This window comes from Nicotiana tomentosiformis, chromosome 9, assembly GCF_000390325.3.
Source record: "Nicotiana tomentosiformis chromosome 9, ASM39032v3, whole genome shotgun sequence".
NCBI classification, from domain to species: Eukaryota; Viridiplantae; Streptophyta; class Magnoliopsida; order Solanales; family Solanaceae; genus Nicotiana; species Nicotiana tomentosiformis.
In genome coordinates this window covers 85,983,835-85,999,112 of record NC_090820.1, presented here as the reverse complement: position 1 = coordinate 85,999,112, position 15,278 = coordinate 85,983,835, and the positions used below count along the sequence as shown (strand labels likewise).

The window sequence follows — 15,278 nt, the reverse complement described above, 5'->3', positions numbered from 1 at the left end:
GCCGCGTTAGGCCGATTCATTTCAAGGTACTCTGACAAGAGCCATCGGTTCTTCTCGTTATTGAAGAAGAGGAATAATTTCTCGTGGACCACGGAGTGTCAACAAGCCTTGGAAAAACTCAAGTGGTACCTTTAGAGCTCGCCTTTGCTCCATAATCCGAAGGCAGATGAACACTTATACCTGTACCTGGCGGTATCCGAGATAGTAGTAAGTGGAGTCCTAATACGGGAAAAGGAAGGTACGCAATTTCCTATCTACTATGTTAGCAGGACTCTAGGCGAGCCCTGGAAAAAGTTGGCGCTCGCTTTGCTAAGCGCCTCTAGGAAGTTAAAACCATATTTTCAATGCCATCCTATATGTGTCGTGACTACTTACCCGTTGAGAAACATAATGCATAAGCCTGAACTCTTGAGACGTGGCCAAATGGTCCATGGAAATCAGCGGGTACGATATCGAATATCGACCCCGAACCGCCATCAAATCTCAAATTTTGGCAGACTTTATGGCCGACTTCACGCCAGCTCTAATTCCTGAGGTCGAGAAGGAGTTGTTATTGAACTCGGGGACCTCCTCCGGAATTTGAACCCTCTTTACAGATGGTTCCTTGAACGCGAAGGGATCCGGGCTTGGCATCGTGTTGAATCCACTGACGGGTAATGTGGTTAGACAATCTATTAGAACTATAAAATTGACTAACAACAAGGCCGAGTATGAGGCCATGATTGCAGGTATTGAACTGGCTAAAAGCTTGGGGGGCGAGGTGATCGAAGCTAAGTGTGACCTCCTCGTGGTGAACCAGGTCAATGGAACGTTCGAAGTCAAAAAAGAACGGATGCGAAGGTACTTAGATAAGCTACACGTGACGTTACATCGGTTCAAGAAATGGACTTTGCAACATGTACCTCGGGATCAAACAGCGAGGCCGATGCTCTTGCTAACTTAGGATCGTCGGTCGACGACGATGAATTCAACTCGGGATGGTCATACAACTCATAAAATCGGTAGTGGAATGTTACACCCTATATTTTTTTGTACGTAAAACTGCGTCGTGAGCAAACTAATGTAGGACCCAAAAATGAGATCATCTTTGAAAATATATAAACCAAGTTAATCATGTTACCTAGGAAGTTACAAATATTGAATATCATGAACAACAATTACCAAGAGGGTTGGAAGGTTTAGAAGCTAAAGGAATTCAAAAAAATAATGTTTCGTCGAAAGCCGACAAATTGGGAATGTTATAGCATGTACTTTTGGGATGAGACCAGGGTGTTTTACATGATAAGGAGGTTATGTTACGAGTTATGTTATTCGTATGATAGTCGTCTGTTATGTTTTGAAGTCAAGCGAGTGGTGGAATAAAAGTCGATGAAAGTCATCACAAGTTATGTTCATAAGTTTTACTGAAACTTTGGGTCAAATATAACTACAATTTTCTCCAAATATACTTAGAGTAATGGGGTGTTCCACCCATCAAATTAAAGATCTATGAGTCTACTTTTCAACGCATTAAACCGTTTGTCAATATGATATCTGAGTAGAGAGATATGAGCATTTTTGTGAGACTGCGCAGACTGTCACCTACTTGCTTAAACGAGAATAAAAAACTGGGCCTGTTCGGGTCGTCCAAAAATGGGCCAGTTCGGGTCGTTCAAAGAGGCCTTTTTAAAGTCCTATCCCCTTCATATATTAGGCTGATAATAGGAAAAAATAACCAGACTCATTCTCTGCAAAACTCCTCCCAAATATTTCCCCCAAACCCCAATTTATTTTCTCCCCCTTTCAAGTTCTAATCGGAGGTAAAGCCTAGAGTTTGAAGAACCAAGATAGGAGCCGAGTTATCCAACAAATAAGGTAAGTTTACTGCTCTCTTTCGTCCATTTTTTTTCTGTTGTAGATGTATAGTAAGTCGTTATATATTTGTAAGAACTCACGGGACGGTGATCGGAAGCCGTGAGTTCGAGTTATTCACTTGTAGCGGACTGTTTTGTGGACTGTTTTGTAGTGCTGTTGGGCTACGTGTTTTACTACTATTTTGTGGAGTTTTGGAGGAGGAAGGGTGTGGAGAAACACCACATAAATGAAGGATGTTAGGCTGGTCGTTCGTCATAACATTTTCGGGTTGTTGACACTACTACGGTGGTCATTTTGTGTATGAAGAGATTGGGGTGTGTTGGGCTATTTTGTAGTATTGTGTGGTGTGCATAAGGTTGGAAAATAATATATATATATGTACATAAGGTTGTAAAATAATGTATATATGTTGTTATTGTTGTTTTTGGTGTTGTTGGTGTTATCTTGAATTTGGAGGAAGTAAGGATTATAGGGGAAATGCTGTCCGTTTTAATACAAAATAAGCATGTCGTTCGTTGTGCGATAGTTATACGTTTCATAACTTAACGATAGTATTATTATCATTGTTGTAGATTAAGGTGAGAAGAGGCGAGTTAAACTTGGTGATTGAAAAGAGTGTGATAAGGTATGTTAAGGCTAAGCCTTCCTTCATTTTGGCATGATCTCGTAGCTACATGTGTTAGTAATGAGACATAAAGAGAAGTTCGTATTCATGAATTTATTCACATTATTCTAGTCTCATAAGTTATAATATTATTCTTTATCGAGACTCTATATTCAATTTAGTATTGTCTTCTTCCAGTCAAGAGAGCAGCAAGCCTATATATACAGTATTACAGTATTTTCATTACCATCGAGCTATAATCGATGGGCAGGCCCCTATTGGGCAACCTCTGATCAGATGGAAAGTTATATACCGAGCCTACTGTGGCCGAGCGCCTATGAGCGAGCCCAGCATGGTCGAGATACATAGCCTAGTATGGCCGAGCGCCTATGAGCGAGCCTACTACGGCAGAGCAGTTATATATACCGAGCCTTATAAGGCCGGACAATTATTTTACTTACTATATTGAAAGAGTTGATTCAGTATCAACAGGTAAGTATATCTCCAGATCATCTTTGACTCCCAATTACTTTAAGTTATTATATTATCAGTTCAATTTCAACTTTCAGTTATGTTATTGCCTTATATACTCGGTATATTATTTTGTACTGACGTCCCTTTTCTGGGGACGCTGCATTTCATGCATGCAGGTTCAGATAGACAGACGGGTATATCTCCTCAGTAGGTGTTTCCAGAGTTCAGCCTGATCGGTAAGCTCCACATCCTTCGGAGTTATCGGGTCTAGGTTTTCGTGTACATCTTCTGTATGTATATATATATATATATTATGGGTAGGTCGGGGCCCTGTTCCGATCACAATATATCTATCAGTAGAGGCTTGTAGACATATCCTGTCAGTTAGTGCATTATGTTGGGCTTGTAGGCCTGGTATGTATATTTTGGTGGTTTGTCAGTTGTAGTAGTTATGACGGCCTTGTCGGCCCAACTTTATATTGATGTTTAGTCAGCACTAGTTTCATTCAGTTTTATATTTTGCTTCGCAAATTGTCCTGCAAGGTGGCCCCTTGGCCAAATTATGACATTATATGTTCTGAGTCCCTTAGTCGCAATTTGGTACACTAGGTTAGTTGAGTCACCGGGTGCCAGTCTCGCTTCCAGGTCGGGGCGTGACATGGAAAAAGGCCACGCCGAGATAAATTTGACAAGCTTAACCCAGGACTGGAGAAATAAATATATATATATATATATATATTACATGAAGACCGAAAAACTACCCTTGGATCTGAAAGAATCGAGAGCTCTACGTACAAAGGCGTCCCAGTTCAGCTTGTCCGAAGACGGTACCCTATTCAGGAGAACATTTGATGGCCCACTCGCCACATGTCTAGGACCGAGAAATACTAAGTATGTTTTGAGGGAAGTCCACGAAGGCACCTGTGGAAATCATTCGGGCACCGAATCGTTGGTTCGGAAGGTAATCAGATCCGGTTACTACTAGATCGACATGGAAAAATACGCGAAGGAGTTCGTGCGAAAATACGACAGATGTCAGAGTGATGCTCCGATTGTTCATCAACCCGGGGAGCTGCTGCATTCGGTCTTGTCACCCTAGCTATTCATAAAATGGGGAATGGACATCGTCGTCCCCCTGCCACGGGCATCCGGTAAGGCTCAATTTTTACTATTTATGACTGACTATTTTTCTAAATGGGTGGAAGCCCAAGCATTTGAAAAAGTCAGGGAGAATAAGCCCTCACTCAAGGACTGTCGTCCAAGGAAAGCTCGGACGGCTCAAGATATCGAAGCGGGGTAATAAGCCCATTGAGCAACACTCGAACTTAAAAGGCTATGGCCGTCTTAGAACGGCTCGGAGATGTCCGAGATCCGTAACCAAAACATAAGGCCTTCAAAATTTCTAAACCGGTTCAAAGCCTACCCTCAACAAAATTATAACCTAAATAATTCTAAGTAAGCACTACGGAGAAAGTTTCCGATCATGCCAAGCCCCCGCGAGTCTTAATCAAAATTACATCGAAAATGAACCTTATTCGAACCTCTGAACAAGACCTTATTATTGCATGCTAAGGCATTCGAGATCTTTGCAATTGTAAAGAAAAAGCAAAAAGGAACAAACTTGAAAATTGTCGAAGGGAACAAAGAGCCTTGTATATATACATAAAACTTTACAAACGGCCTCGACAAAAAATACAAAAGTACAAAAACGAAGAAAATTCTACAAGGCACCTACGAAGCCTGATCTTCGCCAGAACCCGGCTCATCACCGGGGCCATCGGGGTCTTCTCCGTCCTCGGATCCGCCTGAACCCTCAGAGTCTTCCTCGTCCTCGGGGTACGCCAACTTCTTGGCCTCGGCCTCGAGCCTCTTAGCATTTTTTATCTCGGCCGATAAATAGAATCCCCGGGCATGAACTTCCTCGAGAGCCTCCCTTCGGGACTGCCACTTCACATATTCGACAATGGCTTCCAGGCGGTCCTGGGCTGCCTTAGCATCAGCTTTGTACTGGGCCACCATCTCTTCAACATCGGCCCTAGTTATTTCAGCCACTGACTTGGCTGCTTCAAGCTCCTTGGCAAGGATATCCCGTGCGGCAACGGTCGAGCCCAGTTGAGACTGGAGGTCTTCAATTATTTGGGACCGGGATTTAACTATCTCCCTCACCGCTTGAAGTTAGGCCTCCGCCGAGGCCAACTACTCCTGGGCAGTCTTCTTTTCCGAAGCCAATCGGTCCATTTTGCTCATCTACTCTTCGGCCATAGCCTTGACTTCGTCCATCTCAGCTCGGAGCTGGTCGACCCGATCAACCTTCTGCTGGACCTGCGGATTCTGATCGTTAGTTACCGTGTATTGCTCGTCATCACTAACTTCAAAGATTTTTACCTATTCCACCAGGTCGGCATTTTCTTTCTGAGTCGCGTCCAACTCGGCTCGAAGACTCTTGACTTCTCATCCACGTTGCTCGATGAGAAGCTTATACATGCCTCTCTTCTCAGCAAGCTCTTTGACTTCGGCCTCGATTTGTTTGCTCATCCCGGTACCGGAGGAAGGTTTAATGGTGAAGCACCGAGGCGTGCAAATATGAGAAGAGATATTAGAATCATCAAGAACTAAAGTTGAAAAATAAAAATGTTTGGTAACACCTTACCCGGTTCAGCGCATGTTGTGCTTCGTTGAACAGGCATGGCGCATCTACCTCATTAATTTTTGCCTGGTCTTTATCGGTTACCAGGCACCGGAGGTAGCTGGCTACCCTGACAGGGGCGGAAAGAACCCGAGCATCCTCCGGGACGGTGATAACGATTGATCGCTTCCGGCCACGATCCGTGCTCGGAGAAGCAAATCGGTTGATCAACCTCGGGCTCGAATTCGACCCGCCGACCTCAAAGGATGGACTTTTCCTCGGCACCTCTAAGTCACCCAATCCCGTGAAGTCCTCCAGGGCGGATGAGTCTACACCGTCAAAGAAGCCTCGGAGGGGATCATCTACTCCATGGACCCCCTCATTAGATCGCTCCTTCGTCGTTCGGGCTTCATTGAACATTGATTATGTGAATGAAGGCGATCCCGAAAAATATATAACGTCGGGCGGGGCAGAGCCGGCATCTTGAGAGTTCTCGGCCCTCACTTCGGCATCAGCCTCACGAACCTGAGGGGGATTAGCTTCCGTCATTTCCCCCTCGGCTGCCATCCGTTCCTCAGGGATAGACGGCTCATGGTCCACAAAGATTTCATCCTCCTCGGGCTCGTCCCTGAGACAAAGGAGTGAGTTCGAGTCAAGCACTCGGGAGCTGGAGGTTTCCTTTGTCTTACGAATCAGCCTCCCTCTTTGTTTCTTTTTCTCCGAGCTTGGAGAACTCGGGGCCCTCTTCCTTTTCTTCTCCCTTGTTGTGGCTCGGGGCTGCCCCGAAGCAGAGGGATCATTGGGCTGATCCTCGCCCCCTACCAAGGGACTGAGCTCGATGGTCTTGGGCAAGCCTGCAAAAAGAGTAGAGCCAATGAGGACATAAGTGCTGAAAAGGAACGTCTAGAACTGCTTATTCAAAGAGAGAAATCTTACAATGAGAACGGGCTTCCCAGCAGCCCTTTCGAGAGCTCGCGCCATGAGCGTTCGGCATAAGGCATCTGCGAATAGATGGCATTGATTCACTCTTTGAGCCGAGGGATGGCATTTGGAACTCGAGCAAGGGTTGCACCACAGCAAACATCGATGAGAAAAGGGAAGATAAAACATAAAATCGACATTCGGTAGGAGGTGTACTTACGTCATACGTTCCACTTCTCGGGAAACGGCCTCCACTCGGCGGGTATCAGGTCGGCGGTCTTTACCCAGACAAAACGTCCTTGCTAACCCCGATCCCAGTCCTCGTCGATGCTTAGAATAGGGCTTTGCTAGCCCGACGTATAAGCTTTATCAGTCCCCCTCGGAAGATTCGAGGACTGTATAAGCGGAGCAGATGATCGATGGTGAATGTGCACGGATCGATTTTATTCACAAAGAATCGGAGGAGAATCACGATCCTCCACAGTGATGGGTTAATTTGGCCGAGGCACATGTCGTACCTCCTGCAAAAGTCCAAGATGACTGGGTCTAGCGGGCCCAATGTAAAGGGATAAGTGTAAACACTTAGATATCCCTCAACATGTGTAGTGATATCGTCATCAGGCCCGGGAATCACTACGTCATTATCTGTCCAGTCGCAGTCCTTTCGAACCGTAGGGAGAACGGCCTCAGTGATGGAGCAGATGTACCGAGACACCGCCTCTCACCGGCCTTGAACAGAAGAAGGTTTTTCAACCTTGAAGTCATCATTGATCGAACATCCCCCGGGGACGAACATTCTCAAGGGAGGCTCAGGTGCCAGTTCATCAGCGGCCGCACCTGGAACGGACTTCTCGAGGAAGACCACATCAGGGGCAGTCTCCTCGGCCTCAGTGGTCGGCCGCGAAGAAGAAGGAGCATCTTTTTGGGGAACGGAGTTGGAGGTTTTGGCCATTGTTACCTGGAAATGCCTGAAAAAGGTATGGGAAAGGTTGAAAGCTTAGATATGTTGGCTTGAGTAGAAAATGAGTAAAAATCTTGCAACGTACTGAGGGATCTTGAGTAACGGGGGTAAAAATGCTAGAGTATAAAAAAGGGTACTGAATTTCTAAAGGCACGAGGGTAAAGGTTTGGACGTAAAGTAAAAAATGAACAAATGAGGGGATATTTATAGGGGCCTCACGACGCTTCGCGTCCAGGAACAGCCAACCGACGGCTGGCACACATTTGAAGTCATAATGACATGACTAACGAGACATTTTGGGTTTCTTGTCGCTTCTGTCACGGTGTATTGAGGATGGAATCGGAGAGCTCATGTCGTTTCTCGTCAAACTTACTCTCCGAGAAACAAGGAGACTATCTATATACTAGTAAAACCGGGCTCATGGCGCACCCCAGCTTCCAATAGGATAAACAAAGCTCGAGACATTATGACGAGGCACCGGAATCGAGGCAAGGGTCTCACCGAGTTAGAGTCCGAGGGCATGACGCCTGTCCTCGAGAATATCGGGGTCGTAATCCAGGATCGGTCCACATCTCAAAAGACTTCAGTTAAACAGAAGATTATTTACCTTTTACAGAATTGTACCTAGAATAGGATTCCCCTACTATATAAATAGGGGTCTGACTATTCATTAAGGACATTATGACACGCATCCCAAAGCGATACACTATTATTTTCACTGTTATTCATAACTTTTTTCTTGTTCATCAGTACTGACTATTGTAAACCCGAATCAAGGGTGAATATTTCACTAAGGCTGGAATCATTCTCCTCACGTGGTTTGAATTTACTATATCTTTATTTGCTCAATCTAACTCAATTTATCGTTTTATATCAAATTAATCCGCATATCCTTAAAACCACTTACAAATTTAATTGTTATCCAATTTTGAGGGTAAACAAAATGTAGCACAAAACCCTCAACTGTGTATTTTTCATACACATGTTTTAACTAAGTTTATGTGAATCGAAAAAGAAATGTTACACTAAGTTAACGGCAAAAGTGAAAATAGTCATGGCCATAGACGTAAACGTCCTTACTTTATAAAGACACAAAGAAGAGCTTCACTGAGCTCTTTAACTTGCTACTCATTTCCTTTTTGACCTTGCACAAGATAGCAAGGCATCAGTGAGCTAAATATTTTAATCTATGACATTTTTGGTAACATGATCCAGCTTGAGTGACCCATTTTTGCAAAGTGTGTCTATAATCCACAAAAATAAATACGTTTTATACTCTTTTAGCCTTCCATATGCTTGAAAAGCAAGACTCAAATTCTAACAGCTTATAAATAGACAAATTCGCAGCATCAGCTAAATATCAAATGGCTCACAGGCAACCGCACCGCTGGTTCTTTAAGGTAAAAACAACACATCCTTGCCCAATTTGCAACGTGGTAATTGGTCTGCACATTTTCCCTCCCTTTATGTACAATATGAATCCTGCATCAACAATCTTCAAGAGGCGATGTGTTAGTATGCTCGTATTGGCAGAGACAAATAGGCTGATAGTGTAGTGTTGTCACATTCCGAATAAATACATCCATATAAAACATATATACATATATCTGGTTGATTTACACCAAAATCCAGTACTGCTGTTCAAAAAGCTATCAAGCTCTCCCTTTATCAGCCTGACCAGTGTCCCTTGCCCAATGTCCACTTATCCATTGCTCTCCAGTCTCACAGTTGCAAGATGTTTCCACAAGTCGTATTTAAGATGAGAAAGCAACCTACTCTTCTTCAAAGGAATTCCTCCTATCATCAGATAAATAACATTTCCAAACAGGTTCAACCAATGCCCTTGCACGCTGTAACACCTGCCTTGCATCCTCACCGTTACATGATTCTTTTTCCAACTCCAATTGATGGTAGATCTGCTGGAGGGATGTCAACATTGATGTAAGTTCCTTCCACTCTCTTTCCTCATGTCTGACTAGCTTAACACACACAAAATGCAGGAGCCCCAACACAACATCAAAATTCTTGCTTTTCAGCCCAACCAGCAAATTGTTCAATAAAGTCAGCCCAACTGCATCCAGCACATTATGGTTAGCTCTCAACAGCTGAACCATTACGTTTACAAGTTTCTTGAATGTCTTGAAGCCCTCCATCTTAGAAATTCTATCAGGCTCCTCATCAGAACTTATATCTTGTTGTTCAGCCAGCTCAGTCCTTGCTAATGTGGATACCCATAATGGAAGATCATCTTTTGGATTAAAAGAACTAGATTTGCCTCCTGGAATCTGCTTCATCAGGTTTAAAGATCCTAATGCCAGAATTAAATCAGGAACCCATGGTTTGACTGCAGGAAAAAGACGAACTGCATATCCATAGCCCAAGTACTCTTCAATCGAAACGTAGAGGTTTAACAGTTCATTGGCAATGTCAAAAGCTCCCAATAAGGGTTGTGACGCTTCAGAAAAACTCTTAAGCACTACATTCACCAACTTGGCTACATATGTGAAGGAACTCTTCAGACAGAGATATATCTCTTTCAACATGTCTTCCGTAAATTGCAGCTCCTCACCAGAATGTTCCCTCAAACTTGAGATGATAAATTTAATGTATTCCAGAGTAAAAGATAGGCATTCCTCCTGGCTTTTATCGACAAGATCCATCGTAAGAGCATCAGCAATGAACTTCAGCACTGCAGTTAGCATCTTCACCACATTCAATGTCCTCTGTTGTTTAGCAAAATCAGATCCTGGGTACATGTTGTATACAAAGATCAATTCAGTTCATGCATAGGCCAAAAGAGAAAGGAATAAGCTGCCAAAAGGATTGTTAATTTAGACATAACTTTTGAAGTTCTACAGCAATTTTGCAAATAAGGTGGTTTAAGACTAAAATGTTCATGCAGGGCCACATTCTGATCTGAGGAAAGCTAAGAGTTTTAGCATACTGAAAGGCCAATGTAAGAGTCTGAATGTAGGACCACTAAGAACATCATAGTGGGAATAAGAAACACTACGAACATTTTGTAGTATTGGGACTTTCTTACCATAGAGGTTTTCTAAATCAAACAAGACAACTCAAACTCTTTATCATAAACTAAGCCTAATCTAATATTCACCAATAAGTTCACCAAATATGTAATAATCAAGGTCCAATGGCAGCTTTGACAACTACAAGCACACATTATTGAGAGATCAAAAGATATACAAAATTCCAAGACCAAATATATCAGATGATTTATTCATCACATTCTAAGCCCCACGCACAAAAAGAAAAACTCTATTTTGAATTGCATCTCACGAAAACTAGTCTACTAGAGGGAAAGGAAAAGCTAACCATCACCGCCAAGGTCAGATAATTCACTAGATGGTATCCCGAATAGCTTATTTGTGCAGCCAAGAAGATGATCCATTGTCAGTTCCAATGCCGTTTCCTGGAAAATCAAACAAAGCATATGACGAACATTTCCAGTAAAGAAGTGTGAAGATCAAATCACCAACATGTAAAGGTAAAGTTAAGTCATTTCTATGTGTTAAGTATAGATTTTCTCATGAACAAAGGACATGGAGCAAGAAAGATAAACTTGCTAATGTTGTATGTAATGAACTAATCAACAGATATTTTGACCTTACGCAGAAAGACTTTCACCAAGAAGAAAACTTTGAAACAAAACAATCTCAATAAACATGAATTGCATTCTATAAATGAAGCTATGCATTAATATGATATTTCTGTTCAATTACTCAAAGCAATATTTTAACTCTCAAAATATTAATAATATGCTGCATAGATAGCTTAAGTGAAAGCCTTAAATTTGAAACTGATCAACTGTAACTGAAACAGGGACATTTCTGCATCCAGAAACAGTTCATTGAAATGCTGATGGAAACATAAATATGAGATCTGACGCATATATCTGAACACCAACTAATAATATCTACTCTATTACTTATGCTGCAAAAAGTCGGTGCCACTTATCCTTTAAGCCCCAGTACAATTATATGAACCCCTTTAATACAGACGAAACACAAGATGGAACTATGTACTGAATAAAAGAATAATGGAAAGAAAAGAGCAAATGCTGGTTTTAATTTCTTGAACCATATCTATTAAAAGTTTCATTGAAGCAGAGAGCAACAGAAAAGCACAACTCACCTCTGATGCTTCATTAGTAGATTCCGTTCTACGCTTCTTATTGACATTTTTGTCTCCACCTAAGTTGTTGTCCTGAAAAGACATGTGAAAAGCAAGAGCTGTGTATGCCAAAATTGGTGACAATCTCATATAATCACATCGTGTACATTGTAGAATGCTAACTTCAGATATGGCCTTCAAAGAAAGGAATATAGTCTCTAAGCTTCCACTGCGTAGAATAGCATTTCTTGTATTTTCAGATAAAAGGAGGTCCTTTATCTGCCAAGCCACTCCTACAGTGATTTCATACTCTTCCTTGAAGCTACATTTAACCTTACCGAACATCTTTTTCTCCTTCACATGCTTTGATTTAGAGGAGAGCTTGATGGAGGACTTAGTATTCCCCCGTTTAGTTGACGGAACACTGAATTTTACCAGTTCTGTTCCAAATTTTTTGTGGCATTGGGAGGCAGTTCTTTGCAGAAGCCTAGCTAGAATTTCAAACATCTCGTCAAACCAACTGCAAGATAGCATCATCTTGTGGACAGACCTCACCTCAGCTTGCTTTTCTAAAGAATTGGATAAATCTCCGCAATTTGTTACCAAGGTCATGCATTCATCGAAAAGGTCATCAACTGCATCTGGACAGATACTTGAAATAATGTTACAGACAGAGGCCTGGGCACGTGCTGAGGTTGCAACACCAAACAATTGCTTGAGTCTTTCACCAGACAATTCCTCTTTAAGTTTAGTGTGATAAGATCCATCACGTACAAGATAGATACAGAGGTGGGAGGCTGCAATAATTGAACCATCAATCTGCTCCTCCTCCAGCTTGCCAGGTGATACAACCAAACTGATAAGAATTTTCAAAAGTTCCATCCATGACTGTAACGAGATTCCTTCCGACACAGCAAATTCACAGAACCTTGCACCAGCCAAAGGACACCTTTTTAAAAGTGTGACACAACGCTTACATGCTTCTCTCAGGTTTACTTTTGAGGGGAAGTATGAAGGAAGGAGAAGCTTAGTGAGTTTTTGACCAATCATTGGTTGGTCATTTGCAAGTGTAGACAACAAAAGGTCTATATGCACAACCTGCATAACAAAAAGTTAAATTGACTTAAGAAGAAAACTTCAATTATCCGGGGATTGTGTATGTTTTAGGTTATAAAGTTCAGACCATACCTTGTGAAACTGAAAATTTCTTAAATCAGTTAAAGTGAGAAGGAGATCTACAACTGCAGCACGAACTGGAGGAGAAGTATCAAGAATCAAATTACCCATTCTAGGTAAAAGCACTTTAAGGACCTCGTGAGAATGGGGGTTTCCAAGTAGGTATATCATAGCATTTACTGTTGACAACCTAACCTCAGTGCATTCATCGTGTATCATATGATCAAAGATTTTGGTAAGAGTTTTAGTGATTGTTGGTGAAGGGATAATTTCCCAAAACAAATGAAGAATGCGGCAACAACCTTCAACTGCTACAGCCCGCACATCAGGGCACTCATCCATTAGTAATCTGTCCAGCAGAAAGAACTGTTTATCAAGGAGTGTGTCTTTCCCCTCCATTGTAGCATCAGGATCTTCAAGAGGGAATAGGTCAAGAAATAAGTGCAATGAATTTTGTCGGACATTTGAGTTTGCAACCTACCAGAAAAGCAGTTGTATTATGAGTCTCAATTATTCATAGGCATAAAACTTTGTGCTGGATAAAGAAGTTGGACTGTCAAAAGAAAAACACTATAGCTCAAGATATGCTATGAATTTTCTAATCCATCCCATTGGTAATACATTAAGCATCAAAGAATTAGCATATTGGGAGAAGAAACTAAATAATGAGCTGCACCGTCGGTAGTTTCTTTAGATATTATTGAACTAAAATTTCAAGTGACAGAATCCTAAAGGGCAAAGACCAAACAAAGAAACAAAGGATACAATTTGAAACCTTTGAAAATGGCAATTCTTTGGAAAACAAGACAGCAATTGTCAATTAAGCTCTTCAATCCCACTAAGAAATTAGAAATACATAAAGTTAAATGCATTCTGACAAAGTTTTCTATTTACAAAACTCAAACCCAATGAAACTCGTGATGAATGGTGCACGGCATCTTATATCTGAATACTCTAAAATGCAATCATAGAGCTGAAAACTTTTCAAGTGGAAATCTAGGATCATTAGGATAAGTTAATAGTCGAGTACGATACACAAGTTTTACGGTGTCATAGGGCAGTTAAACTATAACCAGTACCTGCAAGGATCGGAAAATGACGGGCTCGGCAAGACGAAAAAGGAGCTTCTCAACACCCTCTGTAGTTCTCTGATTAACAAAACCCCCTAAAACTTTTCTAATAGACACAGCAAGCTCCCCTGAACTTGCATGTATACAGCTATCTATCAACCCCTGCAAGAAGTTGTTCTCAATCTCATCCTTAGACAGCCCTTCGGCTGCCTGCCACGCCCGAAAAAGAACCTCTCCATATGCCTCCAACACAGACTTACGCCCAAATGGGATCTGGGATTTAAGCATAGCCAATGCCTCTTTCAGAACCTGCAAACTCAAACCAAATGTAAACGCGATAAATTTCCTCCCATCCTCCGTCTTCAAAAACAGAGGCGAAATCACACAACGCATCATTAAATGCTTCAAATCCTCGATACTCTCATCCTCGAAATCTAGCAACGTAAACGCCTCTCTTAGCATATAAACCCTATGCACATACACTTTCTTCTTCAATGTCAACGCCCTCGACAACAGAAACGGCAATGACTGAGAAATTAGAGTTTCTTTCCCACATAAATCCTCCTTCCACCACTCTTCACATAAATTAGCAATTTCAGATAACAAAACAGAATCAGACTCAAATAAAATCAAATTATCATGTAACTCTCGAACCGCCGGCAATAAATCAGAATCAGAAAAGGCCTTTTTTGGATGAGAAACACATAAAAACGAAATGTAAGCATAAAAACGAAAATTTTCAACGAGCAATTGCGTCTTATCTTCGTTTTCTTCTTCGCCGTTCCTCTTGTTCCGCGCAGATCGACGGAGCCGTTTCGTCGGCGGCGTTTGAGGAGATAAAACGGCGTCTTCGGTGGAGTTAGAATCAGTTAGGGTTTTGTATTTCCTGATAGACTGCGAGATTGAGTGGTGTAGGGCGAGAGGAAGAGTAGTAGTGAGATCTGACGAAGAAGTGAGGGTGTGAATTAGGGTTTTGAGTGAGGGTTTAATGGATTTATTAAACCCTAATTTTGCCGTTGACGAGAGGAATTCTTGCGCTGAGGTTTTGAGCGAAGAACGAAGTCTTTTCTCCATTGAAAGTGATGCAAGATCTTCAAATTTTTCCGGTGCACTTCTTGTTAGTGGTTATTTACTGGTGTAGATGAGTTCTTTCTTGTGTGTGAGAGAGAGAGAGAGGAAATGGGAGACGTTGACACTGAGGTTCGAATTTGAAATTTGCAATTGGCGCTTATTATATTATTATTATTATATTATATTATTATTATTATGATGTTGCTCTATTTGCGCTAGATTGGCTTATTTTAAGTGTCTTCTAAGCATAAGTTATAAGTTAGAAATTCTAACTTTTGGCTTATTTTTGTTATTTTAGCTTTAAAACAAGTGCTTAAAAGCATTTTTTACTTTATCCAAACATTATAAAATGACTTAAATGCAGTTATGACTTAAAAGTACTTAAAATAA

At 41.7% G+C, this 15,278-nt stretch overlaps 1 protein-coding gene across 1 annotated transcript; it reads right to left on the bottom strand.

Moving 5' to 3' along the window:
• Window positions 1-8,501: 8,501 nt before the first annotated feature.
• On the bottom strand, window positions 8,502-15,011 carry LOC104108597 (uncharacterized). Its single transcript, XM_009617674.4, has 5 exons — window positions 13,827-15,011; window positions 12,760-13,224; window positions 11,593-12,669; window positions 10,774-10,870; window positions 8,502-10,186 (listed from the first exon to the last, which is right to left on the bottom strand). The coding sequence occupies exons 1-5, from the start codon at window positions 14,889-14,891 to the stop codon at window positions 9,213-9,215; spliced, it is 3,678 nt and encodes a 1,225-aa protein (XP_009615969.1). The 5' UTR covers window positions 14,892-15,011; the 3' UTR covers window positions 8,502-9,212.
• Between the last annotated feature and the right edge of the window lie 267 nt (window positions 15,012-15,278).